This window comes from Lagenorhynchus albirostris, chromosome 14, assembly GCF_949774975.1.
Source record: "Lagenorhynchus albirostris chromosome 14, mLagAlb1.1, whole genome shotgun sequence".
NCBI classification, from domain to species: domain Eukaryota; kingdom Metazoa; phylum Chordata; class Mammalia; order Artiodactyla; family Delphinidae; genus Lagenorhynchus; species Lagenorhynchus albirostris.
In genome coordinates, this window is record NC_083108.1 from 48,650,614 (window position 1) to 48,670,438 (window position 19,825).

General features: G+C 42.5%; 1 protein-coding gene across 9 annotated transcripts in view; it reads right to left on the minus strand.

Annotated features, from left to right (window-relative positions):
* The window catches only part of LAMA3 (laminin subunit alpha 3), a 258,124-nt gene extending 248,819 nt beyond the window's left edge, over positions 1-9,305 (minus strand). For all 9 annotated transcript variants that reach the window (XM_060121896.1, XM_060121894.1, XM_060121895.1 and 6 more), the window contains exon 1: positions 8,779-9,305. In XM_060121896.1, coding sequence (XP_059977879.1) covers positions 8,779-9,069 — 291 coding nt within the window. In that variant the 5' untranslated portion in view covers positions 9,070-9,305. The remainder of the gene's footprint in view (positions 1-8,778) is intronic.
* Positions 9,306-19,825: the final 10,520 nt, after the last annotated feature.

Below are 19,825 nucleotides of genomic sequence, written 5' to 3' on the forward strand. Positions count from 1 at the left end.
GCTTCAGTTTCCTCATTTGTACACTGAGTGTGCTAAGAGTACCTCCTTTATAAATTGTTGTGAGGATGAAGAAGTTTGTGAAAGGGGCTTTAGAACAGTGCCAGGTACCGGTTAAGTGTTAAATTAATACTCCACATTAAACAGGGGAGCTATTGAACCAAAAAAAGAAAAAAACAACAGGGGAGCAAGTCTCCTGGTTACTAGGCTGTTCTCCCTATTCCCCATTCTGCCCGCCCCCCCCCTTAATTTGGTATCACTCCTGTACACAGTATATAGTGCAACTTGAAAGTAATGGAGAATTACATCTATACCCCACAGTTAAGATATGCATAGATAATCTAATTAAAACCTATATTTCTCTCAAGCTAATATTCATTTATTACTTCCACATGTATTTTCTAAACATCTAGGATGGGAAAACCAAGAGAATACAATATGCTTATAATATTGAGAAACGGGCAGGACACATGGGACTCAATGAGTTGGCTCTCCCCAGGGCAGGTTCCACCCTGTTGGCAGGGGGGATCTAATCAAGGATCTGCTAGCTCATGCAAACAGCTCTTATTTGAGAAGCAGAAAAAGGCTCCCTGCCTCTGAGCAGATACAGCCTTGCCCGGGCTGGATTTTCAGCCCCCTTGGCCAGGAGCCCATGTATACAGCACAACACAGGCAGTTCTATTGACTAAGACCACTGAGGTACCATTTAATAAATCTTTTCCTCACTAGGCAAATGGTTCCACAATGTTGAGCAAAAGTTAACACAGGTTTCGTGAAAGCCTAAATCACAACGGGAAATAAATTTATGATCTGGAAGAATGTATTAGTGCTACCAAAATTCACCTTAAAAAATTAATACCTCCCCAAAAATGTTAGTTTAGCTGATAAAAGTGTGTGTATATATGATGTGGGTGTATATAGGAATTAGTAGATATACATATAACTCCTAGCTCTGTCCCCTGAAAGGGTCTAGAAGCAATGACACACCGGTAACAATGAGCACACCTCATATCCAGACTTGGTTTCTACATACCACACTCAATTTAAAAAAAAAAAAAAAAAAAAAACAGAGATTTTTGGAAAAGTAGTTAGTTCCAACGCTGGAGCAAAGAAAATTAAAAGTGACCCTGGAACATCTTGTGTTACCAGAAAGTACATAAATAAATGAAGTCCCTACATAAATAATATCTGAACTAGTTATTAACGCATTAACAAAACAATTCAATATTGCTATTCTATAGAAGACTATGAATGTCTTTATGCCTGTGGATTATTCAGCATGCCAAATGTGTTCAGTGTATAATGCACTGTACACGTCATCATTAAAAGAACTTTTTACTCAAAAATTTAAAATGACTATTGTGATAATTCATTTTTGTAGCTTACCACGTTAGAAGTCTTAAAAAGAATTTTTTCTCTCCATGAAAAAACACATTTATTGAGCACTAACTATGTGCCAAGAAAAATACTAAGTGCTTTTATCCTCCAAGTAAACCTGGGAGATACACAGGTTTATTAATCCTGTTTTATATATAAGAAAACTGAGATTTTGCAATTTTCCAAGGTCAGAGAGCTGGTAGAGTTAGAATTCAAACTCAGGTCTACATGATTGTAGAGCCAGAGTTCTTCATCTCTAAGTGAGAGTAGTTTGATAATATCTACAGTGAGATGATGTTGTATTTTCCCTCACAGGAGTTTCCCTGGTCATTTAAGAAAATTGGGTTATAAAAAGGCTAGTCATCTACAGAAAGATCCACACTGAGACACATTATAAACAAACTGTCAAAAGACAAAATCTTGAAAGCAACATGAGAGAAGCAATTTATCACATATAAGGGATCCTCAATAAGATTAACAACCTATTTTTCACTGGAAACCATGGAATCCAGATGGCAGTGAGACGATAAAGTGCTGAAAGAAATAAACTGTCAGTCAAGAATTCTATACCTGGTAAAGTTATTCTTCAAAAATGAAGGAGAAATTAAGACATTCCCAAAGAAAAGCTGAAGGAGTTTGTTGCTAGTAGACCTGCCCTACAAGAAATGTTAAAGGGAGTCCTTCAAACTGAAATAAAGGACATTAGACAGTAACTCAAAGCCATACAAAGAAATACAGAACACCAGTACAAATAACTACATAGGTAAATTAAAAAGCCAGCATTATTGTATTTCTGGTTTGTAACTTTTTTCCTATATGATTTAAAACACAAATGCATAGAACAATAATTATGTTTTTATCCCAAGGGGCAACAATGTGTAAAGATGTAATTTGTGACAATAACATCATAAAAGGGGAGACAGACCTATATAGGAGCAGAGTTTTAGATGCTATTGAAATTAAGTTGATGTCAAATCAAATTGGATTGTTATAAATTTAGGATGTTAATTGTAATCCTCAGAGTAAGCATTAAGAAAATTACTTTTAAAAATTTACAGGGGGGGTTTCCCTGGTGGCTCAGTGGTTGAGAGTCCGCCTGCCGATGCAGGGGACGCGGGTTCATGCCCCGATCCGGGAAGATCCCACATGCCGCGGAGCGGCTGGGTCCGTGAGCCATGGCAGCTGAGCCTGCGCGTCCGGAGCCTGTGCTCCGCAACGGGAGAGGCCACAGCAGTGAGAGGCCCGCGTACCACAAAAAAAAAAAAAAAAATTTACAGGGGATTTCCCTGGCGGTCCAGTGGTTAAGACTCCAGCTTCCACTGCAGGGGGCACAGGTTCAATTTCTGGTCAGGGAACCAAGATCCCGCATGCCGCATGGCGCAGCCAAAATATAAATTAAAAAAAAAAAATTAACAGAACAGGAAATGAGGAGGAAATCAAAATGACACATTAGAAAATTTAATTAAACACAAAAGAAAACAGTAATAGAGGAACTGAGGAACCAAAAAATATATAATGCATATATATATATATGACATATATAAGACATTTGTCATATATAAGACAAATAGCAAAATGGCAGAAATAAGTCCTTCATTATCAATAATCACTTTAAATGTAAATGGATTAGACTTAGTTAAAAGCAGAGACTGGCAGAATGGATTTTTATATATATATATATATATATATATATATATATATATGTTCTAAAACTAGATTCTAGTAACAGCTGCACAACTCTATAAACTTTCTAAAAATTATTGAATTCACACTTAAAATGGTTGCATGTTATGGTATTTAAATTATGCCTCGGGGCTTCCCTGGTGGTGCAGTGGTTAAGAATCTGCCTGCCAATGCAGGGGACATGGGTTCAAGCTCTGGTCCGGGAAGATCCCACATGCCACAGAGCAACTAAGCCTGTGCGCCAAAACTACTGAGCCTGCACTCCAGAGCCCCTGAGCCACAACTACTGAGCCCTCGTGCCAAAACTACTGAAGCCCACATGCCTAGAGCCCATGCTCTGCAATAAGAGAAGCCACCGCAATGAGAAGCCCGTGCACCACAACCAAGAGTAGCCCCCACTTGCCACAACTGGAGAAAACCCACGCGCAGCAACGAAGACCCAATGCAGCCAAAAATAAATAAATGAATTTATTTAAAAAAAGAATCATTTGTCCTTCAACTGCTGGCTGTAATCATCTGAAGTTTTGAAATAACTCTATTAATAATTGTTACAAATATATCAATGGACACAGTAAATGTTTTAGATTTCCCCAAAATTTTCACATCTGTATCACAAAGGAAAAGGCCCTTGTTGAAGTTAACAAATGGCTCTCTTTCACAATAGTTCTGTAAACAGAGCCTTAGTGAAGTTGAGTTTCCTTTATGGCTATTAGTGCAAGTTACACAAACACACAACTGGGACTGCTTTGTGGCAAGCATGCTCGCTCTTAGCCATAACTCAGGTGAGTGTACTTCTCTATCAATATCATTTAGGTTAAATACAAATTCTTATGCATAAATCAAAGTGCACTGAAAGAACTTATAAAAATATGTTGAACTGTCGATGTACAAAATCAAGATCATATGTTTGCTGGGACTTCCCTGGCGGTCCAGTGGTAACTCTGCACTTCCACTGCAGGGGGCGCGGGTTTGATCCCTGGTCAGGGAACTAAGATCCCACAAGCGGCACAGCATGGCCAGAAAAAAGAAAAAAAAAGATCATATGTTTGGTAAATACGTGCAGGTCATTTCTTGTGAGCATAGTGTTTATGTCAAGCTAAACCAAACCCAAGGTTATATTTTCAACACAGCCTTCCACTTCCATTTTATCATCACCTCTATCAGATGTCAGTAAATTCAGTCCTCCCTTGGTATTTGCGAAGGACTGGTTCCAGGAACCCTACAGATACCAAAATCTGCAGATGCTCGAGTCCCCTGTATAAAATGGCATCATGGTATTTGCATATAACGTACGTACATTCTCCCACGTACTTTAAACCATCTCCAGATTACCTATAATACTTAATACAATGTAAATGCTATATAAATAGTTGCCAGCATAGGGCGAATTTAAGTTTTGCTTTGGGGAACTTTCTGGATTTTTTTGCTCCCGAGTATTTTTGACCCGCAGTTGGTTAAATCTGTGGATGCGAAACCCAAGGATATTGAGGGCCAACTGTAATAATGTCTTTACACTCCATACGTCAGTACACATTTAAAGTTAAAGTGCAAATTGTGACATATTTCGGTTATAATTACTTTTCATCAGGATAGAACTAATTTGCATACTTTTCTTGTCTCCTCTTTATAGTAACTTCAACTGTACCTTCACTCCACCATCCTTTCATTCAATATTTTCCAAGCACCTATTCTGTTCCAGGCTTTTGTGCTCAGCACTGGAGAGATAGCCGTGAACCAGACAGATAGGATCCCTGAATCACAGAGCTCTCAAACACCAAAAACTTAATGTCTGAGGAGTAGCAAGTATATAAAATCTTATTTAATGAATCTTAAGTCCAGAGAAACCACAGCAAACATTTTTCACCCAACAAACAAAATGCAGACTTTTTAAATGCTCTGCCTGTTGACACACGCTACCGTTCAAGTATCAGCATTGTTATTATAGAATCAGGACCATAAACCCTGGGTTTTTTTCTAAGATGTGACTTTTATCCATTTTTTTACATTTCTTGCATCCTTTTGGCCTGAAATTCTAAACTCTGGCTGGCTCCCAAAGATCTATTTTTAGAAAGTTCAAAGAAGTAGAACTTTTTTTGTTAACTCTTCTCCATTCCCCATCTTGAGCTGTACATGAGCAGATTCAAAATGATTATCACTCAGGTACAGCACATGATTAATCATAATCTCTCTTCCTTTCCTCCACCTGTCTCCCACCACACCCACTTTTCTGAAAGGCAGGTCTGTACCAGCTGCTGCCAACACTGGGCTAGAACAAGTGTCTAACAGCCCAGCTTCTGGAATTTGCCTTCTCCTTCTTGTCTCCAACATGCTTCTCTCCTCATTACATGAGAACCTCTCACATCAGCAATCAGTGCACCTGCTCAGGCCCTCAACTGTGAACGCAGAAAGCACTTTTGTTCACCCCCAGTTTTTACAGAAAGAATAAGGCAAAACACCAGATAGCATCCTTTTCCTGCAGGCTACACCTTGGCCTAGAAATGCAGTCTGTTGAGTGAGCTCAGAAAGGCACTTCCTACTCTGTCTAGGCCTGTGGACCCAGGTTTAAGCATCTATTCTGGAAACTCAATCAGAACAAGAAACATGACTTTTCTGGACTTCCCAAAACAGTAGTGCCAACTTATGATACTTAATAAAAATTCCAGCTGAGGAGAACGAGAGTTGGCCCATTTCTAGGCAAATCTGGGGAGAAGAGATGGCTGAAAATTTCCTTGATAACTTCCTTCTCCTTACATTTACCCTTCCCACAATTAGAACAATTCTCTCCAAAGCTGGGTGTGCCAGGCAATCTAGTGGGGTGCAAGAAGGGAATATTAAAACTGTTTATTTTACTTAAAGTGAAGAAATTCAATTTTTCTAATACTTAATATACAGATTGCCTATAAAGGCCTTCATCCAGTCCACAAGTTAGCAGGTCACAAGAGTCCTGAGTGTCTGTTCAAGGGGAGAGGAGAGGTTTCACCAGGCTATCATCTGATCAGGACACACGAAGCGTAAGTGCACCTGGCAAAGTGGACATGTGGATTCTATTCTCCTAAATAGCAGAACAGTTAAAACCTTGTACTGAAATGGGGAGTGATTATGAAATACTTTTGACTACACAGGCTCACTGGTTTTCTCATGGAAAAGTACTTAAAAGACCTCTTAAATTTAAAGATGAGTTATACATTTTTTTTTCACAAAAATTCCAAATTGGCTGACTTTTGCTGGGATGACAAGTGACTGCCAGTAATGTACTACCTGATAGATATTTACAAAATAATGGAAGTACTTTGTTCCATCAAAGAAAAGGTGTTGTTTTAAAAATGTGTGAAAAAGGACTTCCCTAGTGGCGCAGTGGTTGACAGTCTGCCTGCCGATGCAGGGGACACGGGTTCGTGCCCTGGTCTGGGAAGATCCCACACGCCACGGAGCGGCTGGGCCCACGAGCCATAGCCGCTGAGCCTGCGCGTCTGGAGCCTGTGCTCCGCAACGGGAGAGGCCACAACAGTGAGAGGCCCATGTACCGCAAAAAAAAAAAAAATGTGTGAAAAAGTAAATACTGTTCTAAAGAAATGCAAACTTTGGAAAGACCATTTCATAAAACAGATGTTTGGAAATGTGTCATCTTTTGTTGCTGAAAAGATGGAACTGTGTTACTCTAAAAGTTCTTATATTTGCACATTTTAAAAACACGGAAACAGAATTTTGTAACATTTTTCCAAATGAAGAGTGAACTTTGAATCTATTGTTTATAGCATTAAAACACAACGCTTTCCTATCAGGAAGTACTGAATTCCACTTGAAAAATGAACATATACTGGCCAAGTTTCTACTTAAAAAAAAGTTTTAGAATAATTGGAGGATGGAGCAGAAGTATGAGTACCACAATTTAGGAAATTCTCACAGGGTCCCACTCCTAGAAAGGCCCCTCACTTAGTTTAATGCTCTGCTATCCCCACATCTTGAAATTCATAATTTTTGAACAAGCAGCTCCATTTCATTTTGCAATAGACTGCAAATTATGCAGCTAGTTCTGGAACTCAGGAGTCAATGCAGTTCTTTCATTTGAATTTACATATTTTTGAGGTATTTTTTCAGTGATGACAACTACTAAATTCCAGTATTAATGTAAAACTAACTATGAATGGCTATATCATATGTGCTAAACTACACTTGTCAAAAATAATTATACATATGATTAACATTTGAATATTTGTTTATAACTGGTTATACAAAGTCACAAAACATTTAAAGAAAGCAAAATTATTGGGGCTCTTTTTTTTTTTAAGGGAGGTTGCAATTTTTAATTAATTAATTAATTAATTTATGGCTGTGTTGGGTCTTCGTTTCTGTGCGAGGGCTTTCTCTAGTTGTGGCAAGTGGGGGCCACTGCTCATCGCGGTGCGCGGGCCTCTCACTATCGCGGCCTCTCTTGTGGAGCACGGGCTCCAGACGCACAGGCTCAGTAATTGTGGCTCACGGGCCCAGTTGCTCCGCGGCACGTGGGATCTTCCCAGACCAGGGCTCGAACCCATGTCCCCTGCATTGGCAGGCAGATTCTCAACCACTGCACCAGTAGGGAAGCCCTATTTGGGGCTCTTAATAAAGAAAATAGCATTTTCATCATTATTCTTTTTATTTCTATTTTTGTATATTTTATAGTACACACAAATTAATAAAGTCATACATGCATGTAATTTATAAATAAATGAGCATCTATCGCATAAGAATATACTGCATGTTCAACAACCTGTCATTTATGGGAGTGCTTAGTCAAAAGACCTTCTAAAAGACTGACCTAGACTCGGAATGATAATCTTTCGCTTTGGGAGCCCAAACTCCAAAATTACTCCCTCTTCTGGCACCAATTTCCTCAGCAATACTTCCCGGGAGAGGGAGGGAGGCAACGACGTCTTAGTTTAAAGAGGATTTGGAGTCAGGACTGGGTTCAAATCCAGACGTCCTCCATGATGACGTAGGCACATTTCTTAACCTGGTCACCTGATCCAGTGCCCAGCGCTGTTGTGAGCCTCGTGTGTAAGGACCTGGCACATTTCCAGATGCTGATGAAGCACCAGCGACACTAGCATTTACACAGGTGTTCGCAGTAGGAGTCCGATGGACTCTGAGCACCGTGTCTGTCCACTCGCGCCTAATGGCTCTGGATGGTGGTACTTCAGGCTGTGGGGGAGGTGCGTTTTTCTGGTGAGATGGGAGTGGTACTACTGATACAGTCTAAAAGTTCTCTCTTTAAATACACCACGGAATCTAACTGCTACCAGCTTCTCTGCATAAGGTCGGGGAGATGAAGGGCCTCGAAGGAGGGGCGCCGGTGAAGCCCAGGGGGGCTCAAGCCCTGGCCAGGCGCTACCTGGGTGACGGAGGCAGGACAGGACCACAGTTCAATACATCCCGAGAGCGCAGCTTCGGACTTTCTCCTGGGCAAGCCCAAACGTAACCTCAGCCTGTATTCACCTCGGGATGTGCAAAGCATACCCATCCCGGCCCCGAGCGGCGCATCGGCGGAGGCGGTGTTCCCCAGTACCACTCCCGGGGGGCACCGCGCCCACCTCCCGGGGTCGCCGACCCACGCAGGGGTTGGGGGAGCCCTTCCCGGTCGCCTCGGGTCCCGAGAGTGCGGGGAAAAGGCCCGACCCCTTCGCCCAGGGTGGCTGGCCCGCGCGGGGAGGGAGCCCGCCCGGGAGGGACCTGGGACCTTACCTGGATGGTATGGCCGCTGCTCTGGACGGTGGGCCCCCCCACCAACTTGCAGTAGAGCTCGGGCCGGGGTCGCGTGCCGCCGGGCTCCCGCTCCCCGCAGGTGGCGGTGGCCCAAATCCTCGCCGCCTCGGCCAGGTTGAAGTAGGGCGGGTGCAGGCTGAGCCACGCCGGGGCCGCGGGGTCCCGAGCGGTCGCGCACCCGGCGGGGGGCGGCGGCAGCAGCAGCAGCAGCGGCAGCAGTGGCAGCACTGACCGCGGTGCCCAGCCCCGAGCCCGCCCGGCTGCCGCCATCTCGCTGCGCGCGGTCCTCCTGCCTCGGCGGCCGGCGAAGGGGCTCGGGGACACCGCGTTCTCGGCGGACGATCCTCAGGCTACCAGCGAGCGCGGCCCGAGTGTGGGCGGTGTCGGCGGAGGCGCGCCCGCGCTCCCACGCGCCGGGAGCCCGCGGCGAGGGGGCGGCTCCTCGGGTTTGGAACGTGCTGCAGCCGCAGCTGGCACCCGCCGGATAAGGAACTGACAGCGCCCGGCCTCGGCCCGCAGACGTTGTCTCCGCCAGCGCGCTGCGCGCTGCCAGCTTCGCCGGGTGGGAGAGCAAAAGGCGTGTCCCCGGCTGCCACCCCCGCGGCTGAGGCGGGGACCTGGACCGCCCCACCTCCCCACGGCCGGGGCAGAGATCCGAGAGTCCTCTTCTCCAGAGCCTCACGGTGGATCTCGGACTAGCGGGAAGGAGGCTCGCGGCGAATGGGGTGAGACAGCAGAGGCAACTGCCACTGCCTGCAGAACCTACACCAAAGACACTGTGGTTTCCCAGATGAGTTTCAGTTGTCAAAGGACAAGTCCCGTCAATTCTCAGACCCTGGGCGCCAACGATACCTGTGGCACTGCACACGCGTACTGAGTGTGAGATCAAAAGAGCTCTGGGGAACTGCAAGTGGCAGAACGTACACAATTTAAAGACAGCCACTAGTGCAAGTTGTAGTGTGCCCAGAGGTAAAGGTACTTTGGAGGAAATTCTTCAGATGCCCCATCTGCTATATTTTACAGGTGAACAGAGGCATCGAGTGTATTACTCGAGCTGTCACATTGGCCTCTGGGGAAAAGGATGCGAACCCCCCACCTCCCAGGGCTGAGGCTTGGTCTTGCACGCAGGACATCTCACCAAAACGGAGCCCGCAGAGGTCTCTAACAATTAGAGGGGGGTGTCATTGCTGCAGGCCAGGACGGACACAAGTGCCCCAGAGGAAGAAGGACTAGAGCTTCGAAAGACGGAGAAGGAAAAACGAGGGAGTGTGTGAGAGCACTGCTCGAACAAAGATTGAGATGGGGATTGAAGGGGAACAGTTGAAAGGAGAGAACTAACTAGTCATGAACCTACACTGCTTTGCCCTAATAAGAACATTCATATTTTAATAAAGCAACTGAACGAGTGCCCAGCACTACCTGGAATAGTCCTGCAGAGGTGGTATGGTCCTATCTGAACTGATGAAAGAAGATTGCAGAAAAGTGAGAAAGATTTTACATTCTTTTTATAAAGTCCTTCCGGACAAGATCATTTGCAGGAAAACTTTCAACAAACAGCTAAGATTCCAAAATTATTTTATCAATAGGCAGATAAGAAGGCGAAGGGTTTCCCTGGTGGCACAGTGGTTGAGAGTCTGCCTGCCGATGCAGGGGACATGGCTTTGTGCCCCGGTCTGGGAAGATCCCACATGCCGCGGAGCGGCTGGGCCCGTGAGCCATGGCCGCAGAGCCTGTGCATCCGGAGCCTGTGCTCCGCAACGGGAGAGGCCACAACAGTGAGAGGCCCGCGTACCGCAAAAAAAAAAAAAAAAAAAAAAAGAAGTTAAATTCTACATTGAAGTAACTGTTCTCGACCCAGCCAGTAACTCCCTAAGCTGCCAGGCCTGTTCACTGAGAGATTCTGATGTCAGAATCCTCAGCAGCAGAACTGACCATCTGTGGATTCACAACAATGCTTCTTCCTCATAGAACTTCGCATTTTGCTCCAAAAGGCAAAAATTACGAGCATGACATAAAAATTGCTGTATTGTACATGACAACATTTCTTTTTGGTATGTTTTATTACACTCCCTAGTCAGAAGGTATATAATATCATTGCAGTTGAAAAATAACTTTGTGAAGTCAGGGCACAACAGGTGTGTTTGCCCACTGAGAATAGCTTTAAAGATGAACAAATAAAAGGTACATATCTGAAGTTCATATTTGTTAGTAAAGTTCTCTCTGTAAAGGCTATGTATCCAAAACAAACATCCCGGGAGCACCGACCCTCTGTGGTTCTAGATACGGGAAATATGATGGGAATATTGACACTTTGGCTGGGGGAGGGGAGAAAGGCTGCTCTGAAGTTTAAATGAAGAAATGTATGAGCAAGTGCTTTTAAACACTAAGGCAGCAAACAGAAGGCACACTTGTGTTTTTAAGGCAAAATGGGGCTCTTATGTTTTCATGGGGAAAGATGATGCTTGAAGAAATGAAATGACTTGCCCATGTTTTAAGAAAAATAGGAATAATAAGCAGGACCCAGAGCTTCCGATTCCCAGTTCATGCTCCTAGGAGGACTCGGGGGGTGGGGAGTGGGGAAAGCCACCTGGGTGAGGCCCATGTGAGGTGTGAAGGCTTCAGAAGTGTCCCAAGCACAAGAGGAGCTATTGGTTTACTCAGCTCTAGAGGGGTGGGTGCGACAGACACGCATAGTTGGGTGTAAACAAACCCAAACTAACACAGTGAATTTGGGGTTTGGCTGACCTCTCAATACTTCAGCAGTGATTCATGCATAGCTGTGTCCTTCAGATCTTAAGATAGAAATGCAACTTGCCATGCCATTGTCGCAAAGAATTTCCCTAGAATCAAGAATGTAGACACGCAAGGGTGGTAAACTCACTGTCTTGCAAGGGCATAGTCAGACTCGATCATGTCCCATTAATACAGTGATGGGTCTAACATTATCCTCATGACTGATGCTTCTTTAGGTGAAAGCATAGATTTTCTCCTTCTCCTTCTTTTCTACCCCCTCCCCAATATGGCAGCTTTTCCTTCTGCCCTCCCAAGTCATCCTAGGAATATGAACTGGGATTATATCAATCCTGGGACCTGCTTATTATTACTGTTCTTCTTAAAATTGTATTGTTAAACTACACCTTACCATTGGTTGGTCTCACTTTAAAAACAAGTTGCACTTTTCCTCTTGTATCATCACTTCGTAGAGAAAACAATGACATCGTTCTAAACCAACAGCAGTCTGCGGGTCACCAACGGCAGTGAAAAGAATACAAACAAAACAGAAAAACAGAAGGTGTTACTGCTTCTTGCAATACCACACAAGAGCCTGGCGAGAGCTCCCCCTGAAAACCAGGGGTAACTAAACGATGAGGGAAGTTCTGCTGTCCAACTGGCCAGCTTCACTGCAAACCCAAAGATCAAGAGCATCTTTTGGAACCCAACCATTCTATCATAAAATATAGGAATATAAGGATATATATTAATATCCTTTTATTACTCTTCTCCCATGAAGAATTTCACAAACTGTATTTCTTAAATATTTTCCATGTTATCAAAGATCTATATAACTGTCAGTATAGGCTTTGGCTTATCATGAAGTAATTAGTATGACCACGCTGAGCTTTAATCATTCCAGCTCAAAGTGGAGAAAGTGAGCTTCCATCCGCCAGTGTTGCTAAATAAAGGCAGGGTTTCTGCTGGTCATTTTGAAAACTGAGAATTGCCCCTAGACCCCTGGGCTTTGGAAAACACGAATCTAACACCACCCACTTTTATTTATAGATCAGAAGTCAAGGTTAAGGGACTTGACCAAGTCCTCATTACCACAAAATGGTGTCCAGAGCCCAGCCTGTGCCTGCCTGGGATTACAGCACACCTTACCCCCACTGCCTTTTGTGGTGGGCCCCCTGCTCCGGACCCCTAATCTAATGGCTCCTTGTAAAGTAGTGATGCTCCCTTGACACATGGCCTGTGTCTGATTCATCGTCTCAGCTCAGAAACCCCAGTGTTAACCAAAGTGGAGCGGAAGTCTCAGTACCCAATGTTTCTGCTCACTGCAGGCAGAACCCAGCTTCGGCTGGAACCTTGACACTGGTACGTTGCATTAGGGCACTCTCTGGTAGTTAGCTCCACCAAAGGCCCTGTGAAGCATTCACATTCCAATTACATGAATTTCCTCTCCAGCTGTTGCTACACACACTCCAGTTTGGCCTTTATGTGAAATATGCAGTTGGGCAGAGCAGGTAATTTTATACATTTGTTATTAAGGAGGATTCCTTTTTCCACCCCAAGTGTGTGTTATTACAAGCAGTAGTGCTAGGATAAAAGAAAGGCTAAACCTAGGTAACAGTACCTTTTCTTTACAATGAAATTTTTTCCTATCAGCCCAGAGCTAACCCTGAAAGGTAAGTGGGCCATTATTCTCATTATTATTATTCTCATTCTGTGGATGAGTGAAAATAAGGTAGTGAGTAATTAAATCATCTGGCTCAGGCTAAGTGGAGTTTTAAGAAATGGAGCCTTCATTCTCTTGACATGAAGGTTAAGTAACTTATCTGGCAGAGACTTTGAGTGAAAATTAGAAAGCAGCCTCTAAATTATCTTCTTGAGTCATTTTCACATTTTCTCCTTTTGGGCCACCCTAAGTTTAAGGATTTGAACCCAGTTGAATTATCTCTGTGACCACAGGAGGCAACACTACTGGCAATGTTCAACCACACTGCACTTTGTTTCCATGTCCAAAATACCTCACTTCGACAAGGATTAAATAAATAAATGATTGGAGCTATCTCAGCCCAATGATGGTACCCAGAGGAGACCAGCAAGAATTTTTGCCATGTAGAAAGAATCTCAGAATATTGAGTAGAGCGCCCTGTGTTATACAGTAGGTCCTTGTGGATTATAACCTAAATGGGAAAAGAATCTGAAGAAGAATGGATATATGTATAACTGAATCACTTTGCTGTACACCTGAAACTAACACAACATTGTAAATCAACTATACTCCAATATAAAATAAACATTAAATTAAGAAGAAAAAAAATACCTAACTTCAGAGACATGTATTTTGGTAAGAATTTGCCCAAAAGATCCAATAAAAGGTTATTTCACAATAAAAGATGAAAACTCTTGTGGTCAGAGGCTGGCCCAAAGAATTTTTTCTTGGTATCCTTTGAGATCTCTATAGGAGTACCTTATACAGAGCAGCAGGTTGGTAAATACCTGTCAAAATTTACCAAGATGGAATGAATTTCACTTGAGCCCTAGAACACAGGGTTAATAGGTAATTTTGTAACCATATAATCACTGAAATCTCTCATCTCTTTAATAACCCTCTTAATGCTGAGCAGTTCACAGAACAAATTGGGGTGCTAACTTCAATACTTTTTTTAATTGAAGTATAGTTAATTTACAATGTTTTGTTAGTTTCAAGTGTACAGCAGTGTGATTCAGTTATACATATATATTCTTTTACAGATTCTTTTCCATTATAAGTTATTACAAGACATTGAGTATAATTCCCTGTGTTATATAGTAGGTCCTTGTTGTTAACCTATTTTATATATAATAGTGTATATATGTTATTCCCAAACTCCTAATTTATCTCTCCCCCACTACTCGCTATCCCCTTTGGTAATCATAAGTTTGTTTTCTATGTCTGCGAGTCTATTTGTTTTATAAATAAGTTCATTTGTATCATCTTGTTAGATTCCACATATAGGTGATATCATATGATACAATACTTACTTGTTAAGAAGTCAATGTAGATTCAACTTGCTCATTTCTCTCCTTTTTTACTCTAGGTTTATAGTAGAGTACTGAATGATGTTTATGGGACTCACAAGCTATTTCCTTATCTCAGACACTGCGTTCTTCATGGATGATTCTGAGAGTGGCTGGTTAGACAGCCAGGCCTATAAATCAACTGGAAAATATGAGTGAACTTCATGCGTGGCTCTGAGGAGGTGGGAGGAGATGAGGGAGGGACAGAGTCGATGGTACGTAAATAATACGAAGAGGTGAGGAAAAGAGACACCGAAGAGTCATGGGAACTCTCAACATAATCTAGTCTGGTGGGATAAAATGACTAGGTGCCCACCAAGGATCGGTTCTCTCTTTCCATAGGGTAGAGTTGTTCTGTGAAGTGGCTGGTGGCCCCAGGGATACATTTCCCACCCGACTTGCATCTAGGTGTGGTCCTTGACTGATTCTGAACCAATGAAAAAGTGAGAAGTGGTCCGTAAAATCCTCTTGCAGATCCTTCATGCTTTACCTCTTTTCCTGCCTGGAAGCCCAGGGCTCCAAAGCCCTAGGAGGCGGACGACCACAAGATGGAAGGAGCCTGGATCCCATGTGGGAGCCTGCCTCCTACACACCCACACTGCACTCTTATAAACGAGAAACAGACTTTCATTACATTAAGCCACCAAGATTTGGGGGTTTTTATGAAGTTAAAGTAGTGTTAGCTTAACTAATACACCTGAATTATTATTGTTGTAATATTTTTACATATACGGGAGCAGAAAGAAGACCCTCCTAATGAAATGTTCAATGGTAAATAAGAAGCTATCCAAGGCCTCACAACTAAGTTATCACATGGGTCGTGACTCCATTTTTCTCATCTCACAAACTAAGTAGACTTATTGCTTTATTTTAAAATTATGTTGGAATATTGAACTGGGTTCACTTGGGTTTAGCTGGACCAATAACATTAAACACCTGTTTGGTTTAGTTGTTGCCTGTTGCTTGCACTCTATCATGCTTAACATGCTTTATTTTCCTATTAACTCTGAAGGCCAAAGTCCTTTTAGCTATTTCCATTTATGTGGGCCAGCAAATAAAATAGTATCAGATCTATTACCTTGAAACTACCCACTGTCAAAGAAATCTCTTAAAACTGTTCATAATTTTTTTAATCCTACGGTTTAGACATTCTTAATTGTCTTTCCTCACCTCCTCAACAAACATACACAGAAAAACATCTTCCACTCAGGATATACCTCATTTTCAAAATATATGCGGTGGGTCCTACCAACATGCCCCCTTCTTGGCCCATCCATTTCCATCAGTGACAACACCAATTCGTCTAGTATCCCAGAGAAAAATTTTTGTGAACGTATATACCATGGCGCTAATTAATAGATGCTTAACCATCATTAATTCCCTTTTCCCTTTTCTTTCCTCAATCAGACTGGAAAACATGGCTTTCTCATTGATTATTCTTTTTCCATGATCCCTTATGTTTAAATGACCTTGGTTACCATTCACCTGAATTCACTTATTTATCCAGACCACCCTCAGTCAGGCAAAGAGCAGCTACCCTGCTGCTCTCGCTGCCTCCAGTCTCTCGCTCTTACAATCTATTCTGCCTAACAGTGGAAGACCAGCATATGTGCCACATCAAGGTGTTGCCCAGCTTCCTACTGCTCCACAGACTGGATTTGGCCTCATCCTCCTAAGTGGACCTACGTGTCCCTACCCTTGAGTACCCATCTTCTTCTCATGATCAGGGCTGCCCCCTCCTGTCAAATAAGATACCAAATTCTGTCCATTTCATTTCCTAAACAGTTCTCAATTTGGTTGCCTCAACTGCATTTCCATGGCCCCAGCCCTAATTCAAGACCACATTTCTCCCACCTGAGCTGTTACAGTCTTCCAACTCCCTCCAGTCTTGTCCACATCCCATCCATCCTCCACACCACTGCCACAGGGATTTTTCTGAAGCTGACATGTCCAATATGGTAGCCAAGGGCTACATGTGGCTATCTAAATTTAAGTTTGAAAATTAAAAATTTAGTTCCTCAGTACACTGGCTGCATTTCAAGTGCTCAATAACCGCATGTGGTTAGTGGTTACCATATTAAACAGAGAAGATTACAGAACATTTTCATCACTGCAGAAATTTCCTTTGGGCAGTGCTGTTACTAGAATGTAAATTTGATCATGTCTCTACCCTGCTGAACACATTTAATGTTTCTCATTGCTTAGGATAAAGTCTAAACTCCTTAGTAGGTTGGTTTGTAAGTTGGTCCATAAGCTCGTCCTAAGCTTCCATTCTGCCCTATCTCCTAATTACTTGCCTGCATTGGACCATAGTCTTCAGCCTTATTGAACGATTTCCTGTTCCTCAGTGAGTCTCCATGACTTTGCGCATGGCTATATCTTCCGTCAGGAATGTCCTTCTCCACCTAGGTGACAAGTATACTCCAATTTGCTCTTGAAACTTCACCTCAAGCATCACCTTACTCAGCAGACTTTCCATAGGCTTACCCAGGACTCTCCCTTTACTCTCAGAGCTGGCCGTTCCTGTCATTGTGCCCACACAGCACACTATCCACACCTCTATGGAGCATTTAGATCTGCCTACTTATGAGACAGGGAGCTCTTTGGGGACAGGCACCAGGTTTAATTCACTTTGTATCCCCAGGGTCTAGCAGAGTGTCTGGAACAGAAGTAGGTGCCTAGAGGAGAATCAGTGTTCTTTCTTCCCTGCTCTTCCTCTGCTCCAAATGCCGTCACATTCTCCACCATTTGGCATAACTATCCAGCTGTTATCCCCACCCAGTGCACTTGAACGTAGCCCTGTGGCCAGACTGTAGGTTACGAACAAAAAAGGAGAACCAGGAAGATGCTGACAAATTGACTTGCAAGGCACCTGCCTTCTGAAAGGACAAGGACTCAGCCTTGAGAATGTATAACCACCTTTCTTTAAGTGTCTGAGTGCCCTTGTTCTCTGCATTCATAAAACCAGTGTCCTCCACCCGGAGAGGAGTACTAGTAGAGCCCAACAGGTGTTGTAGTCACCTGCACAGTCTTGGATTAGTAATGGATTGTTCCAGTTCTGAGACCATATCTCCTATGTTGAAAGGAGACGACTAAAAGTCTGAAATTCTTTACTGCTTTTTGGTCTATATTGCACAGTTTAACACATGGTTATATTGTCTTACACTGTTTCCAACGTTAAATATTGTTTGTATTCAGTTCCATCGTAGGTACCCTGAATGCAAGGAAAATGTGTCTTCCATACCACCTTGCATAGTGATAATAACCTAATAGGTGCTCAGTAAATACTATTGATCGGTTGGCTTGGTTGGTGTAATCTGGTGAGTTTTTATAGTCCTTCATGCCATTAAGAGTGTTCCCAAATACTGATGCCATTTTACAATCTCTAGAACATCAGCTGGATTTTCCAAGTAATGCAATTCTGCCTTATTCAGAAAAATGGAATTTGTATAACTTTTAAACATAATTTAGTTAAAATTTTTTTTATTTTATAATTAACTGTTACATCAGTGGCCCCCAATGAACCATGCCTCTCAGAACTCCTGCCCTTGTGTTGCTCCTTCCCACATTGAGTCTGAGTTTGGTCCAGTGACTTGCTTTAGCAAATGAGATATTAACAAGTTTGATGCAAGCAGAGATTTGATAAGTGCTTGTCATCTTAGAATTCTCCCTCTTGGAACATAGACTGCATGCTGTAAGGAAGTCCAACCATACTGCTGGAGAAAGAAGGTATGTAGAGAGAGATTCTGGAATATGTGAGACCATGCAAAGCATGTGAGCAAAGCCAGCTTGGTCTTAAAAGACCTATTCAAGCCATCAGATCAAGTCACCTGCATGAGAGATCCTAGGTGAGACCAGCGGAACTGTCTAGCTGATTCCAGCCCAGGTTGCTGAATCATGAACAAATGAAGAGTTGTTGTTTTAAGCCACTGGCTTATGGTCTCTTACACAACAGTAGACAACCACAATAGTCAGAAATTTGTCTCTTCTTATTCATTAATGTGAGCTGATCAGTATCACCTACTACTTGCAGCTTCTATTCTTAAGTGCCTTGAGTTAGCATTAAAAGTGAAATATGAATACTCTTTCCAATTAGAGTGAGAAAGTTTTTATTTCTAGACACTTCTGGGAAACTGAGATTTTAGAATGTGACTTTTGCATTTAGAATTTTTTTTCTATGTAGTTGATGTCTTTAAGACAAATTAAGTTTATCTCTTCTTATTTTTTTTCCTGGCTTTTGCCCCTGGGTAAGCATCTAGGGAAAAGAAAAATTTGATCTCATGAATTTTATGCCCTGTGTTTTGCTCTTGCCAAAATGCTCTGTTAACTTCATTCCAAGTAAAAAAAAAAAAGTTCTTGTGAATATGATTTCTGCCACGGCAGCAAGAACTGTGCCAGAAAGGACAATTCTATAAAAATAGATTTCTTCATTCTGTATCTATGTGAATTCCACGCAGTCAGATACTCCTTTAGCAGCTATCTTGTAAGTCATGGTTTTTCTGTGAAAGCAGGCTTTTTACCATTTGTGAGACCTTGGCCTCCCTTTTTCCCCTCAGCTTGGGTTTATATTTTATATTTCCTTCTTTCATTCTTTATGTACCTTTCATAGGTTGGTCTCCAAAGGAACTATTTCTCCCTTATCTCTCAGTTGGTAAAAGTGTGGTTTACCTTGAATAATAGTTTCTTTAATAGGTTCATCAAGCATTGGAAAGTCCACTAACATGATAAGCAAAAAGAATTCTAAAACTGGAAGAAAAAGCAAAAGCTCGTTTTTCAGTTGTCGGATGGTTTCAGAATGGTCATGCCTTGTTTAAATCATGACTGATCAAAGCATGGTCTGTGGACCACTTCCAGTCCATGAACTGTTATTGCAATGAGAAAAAGTACGAAAACTGAGAGTGTTTATAAACGTTTTTAGCAATTTCATATTGCTATGACATGTGATCGTTTTTCTCATAACCCAGTTTTATTGTGTATTGCAAAATATTGGTCAACGATGGATTGGAATTTTTTTTAATGGTCTTTCTTCACGGATGGTTTAAAAAGCACTAGTCTAAATGATCTCTCCAAGTGACCTTCCAGCCTCAGGCCTAGAACACTGTGGGACACAGAGTGGGCAGTTAAGAAACATTTGTTGATTGATTGATGGTTACCTGATGGGTAGTTTCTAATCCTATGATGCTCTAATATTGTGTTAAATCTTTACCATTCACTAAACAGTACATACGACAAATGTACTGTTTCA